At 39.1% G+C, this 17,431-nt stretch overlaps 1 protein-coding gene across 4 annotated transcripts in view; it reads right to left on the bottom strand.

Annotated features, from left to right (window-relative positions):
• Positions 1-17,431, bottom strand: part of LPAR1 (lysophosphatidic acid receptor 1) — a 160,351-nt gene that overhangs the window by 43,177 nt on the left and 99,743 nt on the right. For all 4 annotated transcript variants that reach the window (XM_068552994.1, XM_068552995.1, XM_068552992.1 and 1 more), the window contains exon 3: positions 16,013-16,760. In XM_068552994.1, the coding sequence (XP_068409095.1) occupies positions 16,013-16,760 (748 nt within the window). The remainder of the gene's footprint in view (positions 1-16,012; positions 16,761-17,431) is intronic.

The following is a 17,431-nucleotide window of genomic DNA, read 5'->3' as shown; positions in this document are numbered from 1 at the left end:
TTTAGTTTCTTAAGAAATAAATATACTTTAGACTTTTGCACGGAATGAAGTACTTCAAAGTAGTACATACATTTAAATGGGGCTAAATGCATTTCTATTTTTGTTTCTAAATGCCAGAAAAAGTTTCCATCTCTTTTCTAGTTTTGCTAATAGCCATCCTCACAAATAGAAATAATGTTAACGGTTACAACACGACACCATTAAGAGAGAAAAAAGAGCCACCCAACAGTGGCATGAATGTAACAAAATATTCTCATCCCCTTGTGGTAAGAGTGTAAATTGGTACAAACTTTCTACAGAACATTAAACCATAGTTAATCAAGATTCACAAAGTCTCAGTGAAGAAAGCAGAGATTCATATTAGATAATATTTATCTCAATATTATTTATAATAGTAAAAAAAAGAGAATAAGAGATAAAACCTAAATACCCAGGGATTATTAATATTCCATCATTTGGATGTACTGAACTTTGTGTAGAAAACTCATGCTTTCAAAGATTACTTAATGGCATGGTAACATGCACAGGATACTTTTAAAAATCATACAATAAAATTGTATGTACCATATGATTTCAGTTGTAAAGTATTAATCAGAACAAAGGATTGGAAAGAAACAGCATATTCATTCCAATATTTTGGTTCTTCTCTGAATGGTTTAAGAATTCTAAATTTTCACTTCTTAATTTTTAAGTTCTTAATTTTGCCTTTTCCCCCTCAATAAATATGTGTTACACTTTGGTAATCAAGATTATTATTAAAATAGAATTCAGTCCTTAAGGGGGTAAATGCAGTCTAACAGATTACCTCATTCCTTGAACATCACCTATGATTCAACACTCAACTCAAAAAACTCATTTACATAAAGCCTTCCTGATTTCTACTATTGATGGGATTCTCTCTCTCCTCTAAATTCCCATACAGCTTTATCCAGACTTCTCTTCCGTTTTATAATAATCATCTATGTACATGTGGCATCTTTCCTACCAGACTGCAGGTTTTAGGATGGCAGGGCCATATTTGCTTTGTAACTGTATCTGCCTTAGGCCTTACTCCCATTCTGCCTTGTAATTTAGTCATATCTGTAAATGAGTAGGGATTACACATTTTGGTATTTGTTATCCCAACACACAAGAGGCAACAGATGTCACTTGAATTGAATTGGTTTGTAAATAGTTGCAGTGTTCTTTATGGCACCAAAGGGAAAAGAACTAGATCTAGTGGGTGGCACCCTAAAATATAGCTCTTTACCAGATTTTGGCTCAATATATATAATAGTCCTATCTATATGAAGTCAGTCTGGCCTCTAGGGAGATAAGAATGTTTCCTGCATCCAAGATGTTTGAGGAAAGGCTGAGAGACAACATATTACTACTGTACAGACAAGCCAAGCCTGGCTTTGGAAGAGGCTGTGAATGCCATAATCCTTAAAGTCTCATTCCACACCAGGATTCTACATTCGTTGGTTAAATGAGTAATTAAGAGATGAAGGCACAGATGAATAAACAAACCACAGTAATGGGTTGAGTTCCCATATAGGACACTCAATTCCATTTCTATGGGCAGACAGTGGGGAAATGCCACTAGTGATTATATATGTCTATAAAAGAGGGTAAATGGCTGCAAGGAATGACCATCCTGGGAAAAGAGTTCAAAAGACTAATTGCTACTGGCCGAAGGTGGCACTTTTATGAATGCAGAACAACAGGTAAGGCATGAGAACTTCATGTTCACTGTGACATGTGCCAGATAGCATTCTAAGTACTTTAACATCTATTTAATTCCCACTACCTCCCCATTTGGGGGGAGAGTGATAAGTAATGTTGTCCCCAGTCATCAATAGGAAACAGAGCTCAGAAAGGTCAAATATACTGTCCAAGGTCATAAAGTCTGCACGTCAGCTGACTTGGGGTTCTTAACCCATGTATATGTAAGTCTTAATTCCATGCTCTTTAGATTACCCCATGCTACCTCTGGAAGAAAAGGAAAGGGGAAACAGGATATTCTTTATGTAGCCTATGAACTAAATGATTGACTTATCCTATTCTGTGAAGGTCTCCATGTAGACAAATACAACTAACTGTATTAGGTTAATGCAAAAACAAACATTGTTGCTTTATCTCCTCTCTTGTAGGAGAGAAAAGGTTCCTCCTTAGAATAATATAAAATCACATGCCTACCTGAAAATATCTTGGATTCTATGCCATGATTTCTCAAGGTATCTTAATGATAGGTCAGTCACATTTTCAGTCACTAAATTTAAAGGTGACAGATTTTTCTTGGATGATAATAACAATCAGTGTGGCTACTTCAAATACTTTGAGGAAAGTCTATTAAGTGTAAAAGTATCTATTTTCTTTAACAGTAAGCTCTTCAAGAGCCAAGAATTTTATCACAGTGTACTGTGTTTTCTCCCTACCTCGATCTTCCTTTACCTTTTCTCCTCATCCTCTTGTAAAGCAGGTGTACAAACACATGTGTGTAGGGGTGATCACAGGTCCTCACTCACTGTTTAAATGATACCAATACATTTTGGCAGGAAAGGTAAAAAACAGACTTTAGAAATGAGCAAGGACAGATTTAATGCCAGGTTTGTGTGACTGAACTATGGATGCCTGGAAACCAACACAAAGATTCTGCTTCAGTAGGTCTGGGCTGGGGCCCAGGAATCAGCTTATTAAACAAGCATCCCAGGTGATTCAGATGCAGGTGGTCCTTGGACCACACCTGGAGGAACACTGATGTAGCGGAGCCCTTCATGACAGATGAAGAAATTGCCATAGAGGTTAAGAGGATTGCCCAAAGTCACACCAACCAGTAAGTAGCAAATCTGGAGTCAGAACATAGTCAATGCCTTTGCAACCACACTACATCATATTTCATGCTTAGCATTCCAACCTTTTTTTTTTTTTTTGTCACTGCTCTATAAGCAGCAGCTGCAAAAACATTCATAGCTTACATTTATGTGACACATCCTATAAAAAGAGCTTTCACAATCAGTATCACATATGATCGTCACAAAAGTATATTATCTATATTTGACTTATGAGAGAACTGAAATTCAGAGTTTAAGATTCTTGCTTAAATTTTTATATAATATATATTTGAGGCAAACTAGTAGAATTTAATGAGTCTTGATGGCTAGTAAGCACTCAAATGTTAACCATTATTATTATCCTCAATTTTTTTTAGAAACTCTCAAAACTATAAATATTGACCTAGGTAAAGTTAAAATTGGTATAAAAATTAATTAAAAATAAAATTAACAGCCAAACTACACAAAATCTATTACATATTAAAACCTTAAAAAATCAAATATCTTTGATAAAACTTCGCTGTAAAATAAAGCCAAAGGAAAGTAAATGTGAGAGGAAGAATGAAAACTCACAATGGTAGACACTTTAATTGTTACAATCTGGTTCGTTCCCAACAAACTAATGGATAAATTAAGTTTTCATTTTACAATCTATACAAAAACACTTGATGTTCATGAAAATTTCAGTTAAACTAAATCTGAAAAAGTATAGCAAATTAGAAATGTTTTAACTATATTAAATTGTTGAAGGGATTAAAGTAGACTAATAGACGCTCTCAAAAATATCTTCTCAACCAAAATTGAATGTTACTGTAATTCTGATTTAAATATCTATATTCACAAAGATAGTACGAAAATGTCCTTGAAGTCGAATTAAAACAATGGGTCAAAATATTCCATCACTTCTATAGGCTACCTAGTAATAAAGCTACATACAACATTATTAATGTTATAATTCAATAGTTGCGAAGGGACAGTGCATTGAACATACAATGTATTATAATGTAACAGCAGCAAATCATTTACTATTTGATATATTATAGACAAATCAATGTATATAAATGAATGTATTTTCTAATTGTTTCAAATTCTTTCTGTTCCTGATTCTCATGTCTTTCGAATGTATGCACGCTTTAGTGACAGATGTCTAAAAGTGGTAGAACCAATTCAGATCGAACTAAAATATTAAGAAATTCTGTTATGGAATTATATCAACCTCATTATCTTAGCATAGTAATGTAATCATCTATACTACAGTTAGACTTACTATTCCAATTCGATTTCTACGGTATTCTCTTCTATTCTAAATAAGCCGTTCTTATGTATTAGTACTTGTAGATATGCTAGAGTACATGCATGGTGCCTTAGAAATAGTGTTTTTTTAATGAAAACATCTTCATTTTTCCCAAGACATAAGAATTTGACAAATTAAGTAAAGCTAGTGCTCTAATCTCTACAACTTTTGTTTATTTGATCATTATGCATGGACTTTGCAGGATGTCCAAATATAGGCTTCCCCTGTTTCGTTCAGAAACTCAGATCCCAGAGCCTCGATTTATAGCTGGGCTTCTCCTCTGGGGCTGGGGCAATATACAAAGGAGCATTCCCGGGCATCACGTGCTCAGCAAGGTTAGCAAAGCAAATCCCTCCAGAATAACGTGGTGAATCACTTGTTGGCCACAGCAAACGCTTGTCAGCTTTTCACCTCATCAGTTTCCTGTGCAGGTCCTGTATGGCTGGGCTCCTGAGTGGCTATCTTCCCTCTCCCCCCAAGAAAGGAAAATAACTCGAGCAAATGAATTCCTGCCTGCCACATGAAGAGAAGCTTTCTGAAGTGTAGAAATACCCATTTAGAATGAACTCATGGAAAACCCTACTTAAAGTGCAGTGTTCTTTGTGTCAACAGAAGTCTACTTGGGCAGGATAAATAGGTGAAGCCATGAATTTCCAGTCTCCCGATGCCAGACTAAATCCCACTTCTTCAAAAAGACCCTGTTATTGCTGTGTAACCCTATTAGAACTTCATATTTGCTTTGGATCATTATAATAACTCTTCTATTGGTGGAGGAGACCAGCCAGGGTTTAAGTAAAGCCATGACCACACTCAGTCTAGACAGTATCATCTTCACTGAAATACATGAATAAAAAGTAGCTTCTCAGAGTATAAGGCTCTAGTTTAGACCTCAAAGAAAAAAATAGCAAAGGTACAAACACAAGAAAAAAGATGATTTCTATGGAAAAACAAATTGTTAAGATTTTTTTTTCAAAGAGCATGACAAAGTATATGTAAAAGGAGAGAAAAATTCAGTTTTGAATTGAAGGTATACATTACCTGTTTGTAAACATACATAATTGCTGAGAAATAAATATGATTCTATAAAGCAGATATGTCCCTTTATTTCTAGACAACCCAAAATAAAAATCAGAAATATTAAGTAAGTGAAACCCTTGTGTACTTAAATTGATCTCCAGGATAATACAGAAACCTGTAATACACAGAAAAAAAAAATCTATGTATAGAGAGTTGATTGCCATCTAAAATGCTTTATTTCCCATCCAATGCTGTGTGTGTTGGAGTTGCCTGATAAAATACATAAAGTCAGTTAAATCTGAATTTCAGACAAACAACGAATACTTTTGTTAGTATGAGTATGTCCCATGCAATTACTTATATTTGCTAAATATGGCAATTTGCATGCCTATATGCGTGTTCATCATAAGTGTAAGTGTCCACAGCTCCAGGCAATGATCTTTCAAGTCCTGAAAACATACATGTCACTACAGAGCACTTCTTACTTGCTACAAGATGTTAATTTGCACACACAGAAAAATCATCCCTTTCCTTATAGGTCAGTAACCATGCAAACTCATTTACTTCATAACCAATTTAATGTGAATCTGATTAACTACAGTCAATTCAAAAAATGAATTATACAGTGCAAAACGCAGGCAAAAAAATTAAGCACAATGTTGTCTTAAAATCATGCAAGCTTCCCCTAGCACCCCCCAAAAAATGCCAAATGGGTTATTTGCATATCTAAGTAACGTAAAAATTGCAATATAAGGAAGTAACTGAATACTTAATTCAGAGGGCAAAGAATACCTAAGAGTAGTAATTTCTTTGCCTGGGTTCACATGGCAAACTCCTATACATCATCTAAGATGTTATTCCTAAATCTCCTTCATCATGAAATATCCTGACATTGCCCAATCAGAAGACAGCACTTCCACAGCACCTTCCATACTGTATTTACCAAATTACATTGTTTTTATTTATTTAAATTATCCATTATGATCTCCTAAAATGAGAGCCGCTTGAGAACAGGGTCCATATTTTCACTGATCTCCACTTCCCTACTCCTTAACAGAGGGCCTAGTACACATTCAATGCATGTTTGTTAACAAAACAAACTATTATTAACAAGCTCACACTGGAACTTAACCTAAAGAAATGCCCTTGACAGGCAGGATGTGGAACTGCCTTATTACAACTACCTTTAAACAAATATTCCTTTGAATGAGACTCATTATTAAATCCCATTGAATTTCAAGCTACACAGGTATATTTCTATTGTTACTAGGGAACCAGTAAAACTCCATCCAGAATAAAAGGTGTAGTTCATTTATTCATTCAGAAAATAGAGTTTTCCAAGTGCTAGGCCCTGTTCTAGGGGCTGGGAAATAAGATAAAACCTTGCCATCACTGAATTCCCAAAACAATACTCCAAAGAGGTAAGTAAAGTAGCAGTGAGAGAGTAGAAGCGGAGTGAAATATCCTTTCCTTTCTAGGTGGATGGTGATGGGACCCAGACTAAAGGAATCGGAAGTGGTCTCACAGTAAAGCTGGGACTGACTAGGGAACAGCAATAAGGTCTCATGACCCTCTCCATTTGCCATTTCTTTCATCTATGCCAGACACAGTCCTTCACTTCAGATCAAAAGGAAACAGAATGGTGCCCTGAATGATGGTTGGGTTGCCAGTTGTGCCCTAAGCATGGCAGGTCCACCAAAAGGAGCTAATGACCCCTTCTAACAGATATTGACAAAGTGGCCTGTTCCATTTCAAAACTCATTTTAATGGCCAACACTATTTAACTGTTTAATCTGGAGACGTCCAGAGAGTTACCAGGTCAAAACTGTCATTTCTTATGGGGTAACAGGACTTTTCATACATACGGCTGAGGCTCAACAAACAAGATGCAGGCAACTCTGCAGTGCAGATGTATCTCTGGAAAAGCAAAGGCCACTCAGAATAAAATTTACAGCCTGTTTTAGAGCCAAGAGCTGCGAAACCACAACAGTACTTTAATACCGTGTCATAGAAATGAAGCGCCATCACAGCCACCAAACCCACTATTGTATGTACGCTGGTGTGTGGAAGAGTGGAGGTATGTCAGAGAGGAGACAGAAAGGGCGGGCGGGGCGCAGGGGGAGAAAAGGCACATGCAGACAAGACCTCATGGTAATGACAATACTTGCTACCATTCAGTAAGTGTTTTACATTAGCCAGATCCTGTGCTAAGCGTGCTTTACATGAATTACCTCGTCTAATGCTCATGATCACTTGATTATAGGAAGGTCCTACTATCCCTATGCTATTAATTCTGAAACTGAGGCTCAGAGAGGTTCAGTCATTTCCTCAAGGCTATGAAACTAATAAGTGAGGGGTCAGGATTCCAATTCTAAACTCTGGCCTATTTTATTCCGAATCGAGGCTCTCAAGCCCTAAGCAACAGTGATTTCCAGCGGCCACCACAATTCCTTCAGGAAACCTTTGCATCTTCTATGACCTTTAAGGACGAGGACAAATGACTGTGTAAGGTTCATTCTGGGACTGACAGGCGTCCCAACGAGACGAGGTCTGAATCACTCTCGTCAGACCTAAAGTAAGAAAGAGCTTCATGTTCTGCCTGCTCCGCCCACACCTCAGAAGAAACCCTGTTAGGTTCATGTGGTATTTTTGTTTTCTGTTTCTGTTTGAAAGTTTCTTCTGAGTAAAAATATTTGAATGGAGTTGGGCAACAAAAGGGTACAAAGAGCTGGTATTTGCAAGTTGTCTTCTCGTTTGACCAGGCCCAGGATCTGGGGTCTGGGCAGCACCGTGGGGCTTCCGCAGGGACTCTCTCCTGACCACACCCGCAGCGCCAGCCAGCCCCGCGGCTCGCCCAACAACGGAGGCTCTCATGAGTGGTCTCACAGGTCCTTCCTCAAAGAGGCCCCTACAGGGACGCCACGGGGACCTGAGGAGACTCGGGGTAGCTCTGGTTCCTCTTCAGAGCAACAGGATGTGCAGTTGGTCACCTGTGGCCAGGGAATAAGAGACTCTTGTGTCTTGTCCCTTCCCTTAACAACAAGACCAACTGGGAAACCCTCCCTTCTCGCCACACAGCTCTCTATTGCAGAGTCTTTTTTTTTTTTAATTTATTTATTTTATTTTTATTTATTTTTGGCTGCGTTGAGTCTTTGTTGCTGCAGGCGGGCTCTCTCTAGTTGTGGCGAGCGGGGGCCACTCTTCATCGCGGTGGCTTCTCTTGTTGCGGAGCACGGGCTCCAGAGCGCAGGCTCAGCAGTTGTGGCTCGTGGGCTCTAGAGAGCAGCCTCAGCAGTTGTGGCGCACGGGCCTAGTTGCTCCGCGGCATGTGGGACCCTCCCGGACCAGGGCTCGAACCCGTGTCCCCTGCACCGGCAGGCGGATTCCCAACCGCTGCGCCACCAGGGAAGCCCCTTTTTTTTTTAAATTGTTTCTTTGAGACTCTCCTCTATCAATGTGCCACTCCCTTTAATGGGGGAGAGTACACCTAAACCTAGTTATTCAAAAGCTGATATGGAGAAAAATCAGAGTCCCTTGCTTTTACTCCAATTCTATTTCTGCGTTTTCCACTAGAAAACTCTACGTGGCTGATCCACAGTAGTTATGTCCTTATCATTTTATTTATAGAGTTATAAGTAGAACTCTAAATAACCTTTGAAATCAACTTGGCCAACTCCATCCTAGAGATGAAAGTACAGAGAAATTGCTGCACAGAGAAAGTGACTTGCCCAGAATCACCCAGACAGTTAATGACGAGAGTCAGGAGTAGATCCCAAAGGCATCCTGCCTCAATGAATGTAAGTGGGGAAACACACACACACACACACACACACACACACACGGTAAAATAGAAACAATAAAAAACCAAGATAAATAAGAAACTAATACAATGCTGTTATGAAGAAAGCAAACAGGATGATAAGATGTGTATAAACCACATAATGTGCCAGTAATTCAGTTTCCAATGACTTTTGTCAAAGCTTCATTTCAGAGATCACCAGTTGTTTATAATAAGGCCAAATTCAAGGGAACACTTTCTGTGGGTTCCGGGTACCTTTATAGCCACAATGTTTACACCTAAACCTGGGTAGCCACAGAAATACATGTTGATGTTCACAAGGAAGAAAATGATGGAAGGTGTGTATGGAAATGAACAAGCTGGAGGCCCAGGCAGTAGGAACAGCACCTTACTGGAAGTTAACAAACCTAGTTCTTGGTTTGAGCCACCAGCTAACTCAGACCTAAATTTCTCAGTTAACTTGGGAGCTTCGGTCTCTTTATTTGTAAGATTAGGAAGTTGGATAGTGTGATTTTTAAAGGACCTTTCAGCTCTAAAATTCTAAATCTGGACAGATCCTTGCTTTAAAAAAAAAAACAAACAAAAAACGAAGAAGTTGTTCTTTACTATGTTTACACAGTGGAACAAGTCCAGCGTTGAGCTCTACATTTACAAAGCCAAAAGAAAATGTAGAAAGAATATAAAGAAACAGAAAGCAGAGCCTAGAAGGAGAGTGACTGTACATCCTGGGTTGACCAGACTAGTCTTGGTTTAGGCCTGTTGTCCCACTGCCCCAGTTAGTGCCTGTTTTCACTACCAGAAGTGTCTCTCAGTTTGGATGATAAATTATATGGTTATCCCTATAAGGAACTGGTGTTCTTTATCTTAGGGAATCCTTTAGCATCTCTGATCACCTAAAGGCAGAAATTCAAACTCCTTAATACGTTATAAAGGCTCTAAGTCAAAACCCTATCCCTCAGCCATAAAAAGAAACGTAATTGAGTTATTTGTAGTGAGGTGGATGGAGTTAGAGTCTGCCATACAGAGTGAAGTAAGTCAGAAAGAGAAAAACAAATACAGTATGCTAACACATATATATGGACTCTAAGGGGGAAAAAAAGGTCATGAAGAACCTAGTGGCAAGACGGGAATAAAGACACAGACCTACTAGAGAATGGACTTGAGGATATGGGGAGGGGGAAGGGTAAGCTGGGACGAAGTGAGAGAGTGGCATGGACATATATACACTACCAAACGTAAAACAGATAGCTAGTGGGAAGCAACCGCATAGCACAGGGAGATCAGCTCGGTGCTTTGTGACCACCTAGAGGGGTGGGATAGGGAGGGTGGGAGGGAGGGAGATGCAAGAGGGAAGAGATATGGGAACATACGTATAACTGATTCACTTTGTTATAAAGCAGAAACTAACACACCACTGTAAAGCAATTATACTCCAATAAAGATGTTAAAAAAAAAAAAAAACTCTATCCAGCATACCCACCACATGGTAATCACACCTGACTACTTTCAGTTCCCCAAAGGTGAGCTTTTGCTTAGCTTCTCCTCTACCCTCACCCTACAGGAGGACAAGCTCCTCCACACGCATCAAGACCCAGGCTCAATATTTCCTCCTGTGGGAGGCCTCCCTTCCCTCCACTCTGCCCAGACATCAACTAGCACATGGACCCAACTGCCTTGCAACTCTTTCTCAGTCTCCTCTAACAGGCTGTAAGCTCAGCAAAGAATGAAGTTTAAAAAGCAAAAATAAACAAATGGGACTACATCAAACGAAGAAGCTTCTGCACAGCAAAGGAAACCATCAACAAAACAAAAAGACAACCTACTAAATGGGAGAAGATACTTGCAAATGATATATCTGGTAAGGAGTGAATACCCAAAACATATAAAAAACTCACACAACTCAACAACAACAACAAAAATCTGATTAAAAAATGGGCAGAGGAGCTGAACATACATTTTTTCCAAAGAAGACATACAGATAGCCAACAGGTACATGAAAACATATTCAGATCACCAATTATTAGGAAATGCAAATCAAAACCAAAATGAGATATCACCTCACGCCTGTGAGAGCGACTGTTATCAAAAAGGCAAACAATAACAAGTGTTGGCGAGGATGTGGAGAAAAGGCAACCCTCCTACATTGTTGGTGGGAAATTGGTACAGTCACTATGAAAAACAGTACGGAGAGTCCTCAAAAATTAAGAGTAGAACTACCATATGATCCAGCTTTCCCACTCCTGGCTATTTATCCAAAGAATATGAAAACACTAACTTGAAAAGATATATGCACCCCGTGTTCATCACGGCATTATTTACAGTAGCCAAGAGATGGAAACAATCTAAGTGCCCATCAACAGATGAATGGATAAAGAAGATTGTAGTATATATGTGTGTACACACACACACACACATTGGAATACTACTCAGTCATAAAAAAGATGAAATCTTGTCATTTGCAGCAACATGGATGGACCTTGAGGGTATTATGCTAAGTGAAATAAGCCAGAGAAAGACAAATATATGATTTCACTCATTGTGGAATTAAAAAAAAATAAATAAATCAAATAAAAACAAACACGTAGATACAGAGAACAGAGTAATGGTTACCAGAGGGGAAGGGGCAGGGAGGAGGGTGAAACAGATAAAGGAGATCAACAGTATGGTGATGGATGGAAACTATATTTTTGGTGATAAGCATGCTGTAGAAATACAGTGTTGTGCACTCGAAACTTATATCATGTTATAAACCAATGTTGCCTCAGTTTAAATAAATGGTGTTTACCTTATTCATCTTTTTATCCTTTAGCACATAATTAGCACTCAATAATATGTCTGTTGAATTAAACTGAACAGAGAAGTACATAAAGATTTGCTTACAGGATATTTGCCAAATTATCCTTCATCAGAGTAACAAGAAAACAATGGGCTTAAACTCATCTGGCCCCAACTACTATTATTAATACCAGTAAGTCTCTTATATGGCACGTGACCAGTGTCCTATGATAGAAGGTCATGGTCCACAACATTCTTACAGCTGGATTCCAGTTCTGCTACTTACAAAATAAGCACTCTTGAACAAGTTACTTACCCTCTCTTAACTCAGTTCCCTCAGTATAAAATGGGAGAAACACAACTTTCCTTGGTGTAAGGTTATAAACAGTGCATGAAGAGTAATGCCGAGTATTGACCCTGGCACAGGGTACGTAGGTAAAAAGCAGTAATTTAGCTTCAGTGGTGATCATTTCCAGCCAGAACAGATCCAACTAGAAAAAGTATCTCTCTCTTCTTCCCCAAAGACATAGGCTCCACCTGGATTTATTTTGCTTTATTTTCCTCACTCTCTCCCACAATTAAGATGCAAAAACCTCTACATCATAACCATTATTTTCTCTTTCCAAATCCTGGTTTCCCTCTTCTCTAATTATCCCCAACATAAGTGTCATCAGAAGGAACAGAGCAAGAAAGGCAAGGACTTACAACTCAAGATAGACTGTGGTCAAATAAGGAAGAACTTGACAGCCACTCTGATTCAACCGTGGAACAGACTCAAAAGGAATTCTTGGTAAAATGTCAAGTGGGGAGAATTCAAGCCTGGGGAAGGATTACATGACTTCGCACTAGGACAATGAACCCTCTAGTTAACTACACCTTGAACTAAACACTCCTTCAATCAGAAGCAGTCAGTTACTGGTGCTCCAACACCAAACAGTGGAAAAGGGCTGATGAGATGAGAGTCATAACCATCATGATCAGAAGCAAAAGGAGGAAAGGAATGCTCCCTGAAAGCTTTCTTCTACCCAGGAAATGAAGCACAGGCAGCTAGGCAGTATCGAGAGAAATAAATGGGATCACAATGTTTCAATTTAACAGCACAGTGCTGTTCAAACTTGATAAAACAATCCAGCATGTGCTGGTAGTTGTTTGTATTCTAGAGAGGCAGGATAGCATGGAGGTGAAAAACACATGGGCTCTGGAACCAGACTGCCTGAAACGTATCCCAGCTCCTGTACTTAACCAGCTGTGTGATCTTGGGCAAGTTACTTAACCTCTCTGTGCCTCAGTTTTCACCTCTGAAAAATGAAGCTAACAAACCTAGACTCCACAGGGATGCTCTTTACAAAAACTCATTTCTAAGGCAGAGTAGTGCTAGGCACATGATTAATGCTATATGTGTTTTACAAATAAAATTATTAAGATCCAGTACTCACTCAAGAGCAGCTTATACACAATCTTGTGCTTCAAAACTGCTGCTGGTATTGCCATCATAAATCTCAAAGACCCCTTTATTTTATGTTGACTCCTAGAAATTCAACTTGTTGACTAACAAATCCTTTTACTGAAGGATAAATAACCAATAAACACTGGTTTATTGAACTGAATGGGTCTAAAACCCAGAGGTCATTTTGACATGGTGAAATGGAAACCGAAGGTTTGACACTTAATCAAACTGTAATCATCCCCAGAATAAATGAACAAAATACACATTATTTATTGAGCAGCCTTTGTGGTCACTTTCCAAGCTGTTGTATTTGACTGGAAGGCACAAAACGTTAATAGGGGTGTAGCTAGGTTTGGCTTCTGCCACACGACTGAACAAAGTGGCATCAACTTAGTGAATTCACTATGGCTTTCTCTCTGAAGGCTCAAAAACCTGGTTTTGTCACCACATTCATTCATTCAACAGTTATTTTACAAGTACCTACTTTGTGCCAGATCCCACAACAGGTAATGTGGAGAAACTGGACAACACATCATTACAATTCCTGCTCACTGCCGCAAAGCTGACAATCTGGCAGAGAAGACATATTAAAAAACCGAACGTGCACCACAACAAAACCTGATGGTCAATAAACTTGCTCCTACAAGACCAACCCATCTTTCGCATGCAATCACGACTACATAGAATTCAAGCAGGGGAGTACGTTGTACGAATGGTAACAGGCACCAACTTGACAAACACCTGGCTGTTCAGGGTGGTGAATTACCTATTCCGAGCCCTGCCCATTCTCCCATTCTTGCTGCTTTTCTCTGCAAGGCTACAGTCCACTTATTTAATTTCTCCTTCCTATATTACAATCCCATACACATCTTGCCTCACCAAATTTCTTTGCCTATCACCCTGATTGGAGTCCTCCATGTTCTAAACGTCTTCCATCACACATCTATAGAGATAATGCCATTTATTCCAGAGGCGGCTACATGTATTCAATCTTTGTGGAGCCCACTAGGTTAACCTCAGAAACCAGCGTTATATTCTGTTATTTTCTCTGGGCTTGGTGTGGTAGGGCAGAAGGGGCATTTAGGGCCAACGTGCACTGAAACTGTGGCCCCATAAACCCTCAGAATAATTCTCACTTAACCTGCAAAACCACCCAATGAGGCACAAAAGTTAATTTTATATGAATCGTTAAGCGTGCTACACACCGGAAAATGCTACGCGTTATACAAAGGTCAAAATTAAAACCAGAACTTAGCAGGTTCATGGTCCAAGTTCAGTAGTCATTTTCTGCTGGTGGTTCTATGAACCATAAGCAGTGCTTGAGATGATACTAGAAAAAGTGCACCCGTATGAAAAGTTTCAACCAACATTCAGATCAGCAGTAAACAAACAAATACCTGAGTCAACACAGAAGTGAAATCTCTCATGTTACTTAATTTAATACAAAAAATAGCATCCATGGTAAACAAAGATGTGCTTCATCCCTATCATGGAGAATGTATACTTGTGGCACAGGTATGCTCAAGGCTTTTGCTGATAATTAAACATAGAGGGAAATCATTTTTATACTTCTACTGAACTCTGTTGGATGGAATAAGACAATTTCACATCTGAGGTGGTGGGGGCCTCAGTGGGGATACTACCTACACGTGCCAGTTAGTTACAGACAGGGCTTTAGTTGTGTCGGCAATCCCAAGGCCTGGTCTTTATTCTTAGAGCCATAATTAGGGCTCTCTTTCCTGGGGCTAAGATTAAAGTAGCTCCCAGAGTTTCAGAGGAGCCACACCATCCCAGGTTCCATCCACTCAACCCTGCTTTACAAACTGGAACAGAGAGCATTAGAGGAACTTTCCACTGAATTTCCATGGAGAAAGAGGAACTACTAAAGATTTTTTAAAAGATATTTTTTAAATGTGATCAGACATTAACCCAAATATAGCCCATGGAGAAAATGTAATTCAATAGGGTAATTATTTAAAATGCTCACTGGGTGAACTTTAAAAATAGGCCCTCTCAGCTCCAAAAGAAATGTTCTGTGTATGCTGTCTTCATGGACACATTTCCGGGAGTCAGCACAGGGCCTGGAACTCATGAGGTTCTCTTTAACTATTTTCTGAATACATAAATGAATAAATATATTCCTTCTGATCATTACCATGAATTTTTCACCCAGGAAAAACAATAGTTATTTAAAGGCAAAAGTTATTCAAGTATACATTACATAAAAGAATAAAATCCTGCTTTTCACCTTGAAATATGAATTAACTTCCACCACTAAAAACAGAAAATTAATGGAAAAAAAGTAAGTTTTCATAAAGATGACTGTCACAGATGGTATTAATTCCAACCCATTTTGCACAATAAATCTATATAAAACCTTGATATACTTACCTACATGTATGCAGTAACAATGACAGAATGTGAAAGACTCCTTATTTGGAAACAGACTCATAAAAATAACTATGTGTGAAAGCATATTCATAGGACATTAAAAACACTTTCTGAGAATCTGTAATAAAGAGACTATAGGCAAAAGTTCCACAATTTGGGCTGTAATAAAACCTTTCAAAAGCTGATATTTTTCAATACTTGATAGCCAAACTCGTCAATGATAATTTTCCACATCACCATCATTTATAACACATCACTGAGACATTATTTCCCTGAAACCAGTTCTGTAATTATAGAAAGACTGGGATGCTGACTTCATCATAAACATTTGCTATAAAGGTGCCTTGTCCCCTTGTAATTCCTGCATATATACCCGGTGATGTTCACATTGTTGTTTACCACTATCATAAACTACTCTGGTTTGTATTAAGACATTGAGAATCCGTAAAGTATGTTACAGTCAAGACAAAACTCACCAAGCACGATGACCACAGTCTTCAGAAGACTCATCATGGTATCCCGATTGCGCCGCGGCCCAGAACTATGCCGAGACATCCTCATAGTCCTCTGGCGAACATAGCCAAAGATATGAGCATAGAGAACCACCATGACAACAAAGGTCACCAAGTTGAAAATGGCCCAGAAGACCAAGTAAGAGTCACTGTAGAGGGGTGCCATGTTGGAACAGTTTTCAATATCACAGATGCAGTTCCAGCCCACACTGGGTATGGCCCCCATAACAATGGCCATGGTCCAGATGACCACAATCACCACCACCACCCGCCGGTTGCTCATCCGCGTGTGGAGCTGCATGCGGAAAACCGTAATATGCCTCTCGATTGCAATGGCCAGTAAGTTGGCCACAGAGGCTGTCAGGCTGGTGTCAATGAGGCCCTGACGCAGGAGCCATGTGCTAACAGTCAGTCTCCGAGTATTGGGTCCTGTGTTGAACATTAGGTAGAAGTAGGCCAACCCAGCAAAGAAGTCCGCAGCAGCCAGATTCGCCATTAAGTAATAAATAGGAAAATGGAAGCGGCGGTTGACATAGATCGCCACCATGACCAGCAGGTTGGCCAACATGATGAAGATACAGACGGTGATTCCAAGTCCCATCACCAGCTTGCTAACTGTGTTCCATTCTGTGGCAAGGTACTTTCCACTCCGGTTATAAAAGAAGGCGATGGACTCATTGTAGAAGCACTGTGGTTCATTCATGGCTGTGAACTAAAAGAGAAAGGAAGAAAGATGAAAAAAGAGAAAAACCACGGACCCAAATTTAAAGATGTGTAGATAACGCAAGTCTTCTACGGTAAATGTGGCCAAAAAATAGCAAAAGCAAAGAATTTGAAAATCTGATCCTGTGTAATGTTCTATGATTATGTTGAAACCCTAAGGTTTCTTACTGTTTTACTGTTCTTGAGATTAAAGACAGTTGGAGTTAAATAAATGACAAGGTCTGTTCTTGGTGGCTGCACATCATTGAAGTCTACTAGAAAAGCCACACGACCCAGAAATCATGCCTAAAATACATGAGACAGATGAGAATTTTGTAGAGCATTGCAACTGGAATATTTACCATAGTGAAATCTACTTTGGCCTGTTATTTAGGGAATCTGTAAACACAGTTGGTTTATAGATAGGGTATTATTGCCCTATTATTCTGCATTTCTGTTCTCACATAGTATGTTCAATCTGTGTCAGACATTTTATAACGCAAGTCCCCACAAGGACCATCAGTCCCAACATTTCAAAGAGGTCACTACGCATCAAAGCTACTTTGCCCAAAGCCAGCATTTGCTGTTCAACATTCCTGTGGTCAGCACTGTCTTCCCCCACAACTCCTTACCCCAGAATAGCATTCATCAAACAATCTGTGACGTTTGAGAACTTTTTCT

Source organism: Eschrichtius robustus, chromosome 10 (assembly GCF_028021215.1).
Source record: "Eschrichtius robustus isolate mEscRob2 chromosome 10, mEscRob2.pri, whole genome shotgun sequence".
Classification (NCBI taxonomy): domain Eukaryota; kingdom Metazoa; phylum Chordata; class Mammalia; order Artiodactyla; family Eschrichtiidae; genus Eschrichtius; species Eschrichtius robustus.
The sequence above is the reverse complement of the archived record's forward strand: the minus strand, read 5'-3'. Positions and strand labels throughout refer to the sequence as shown.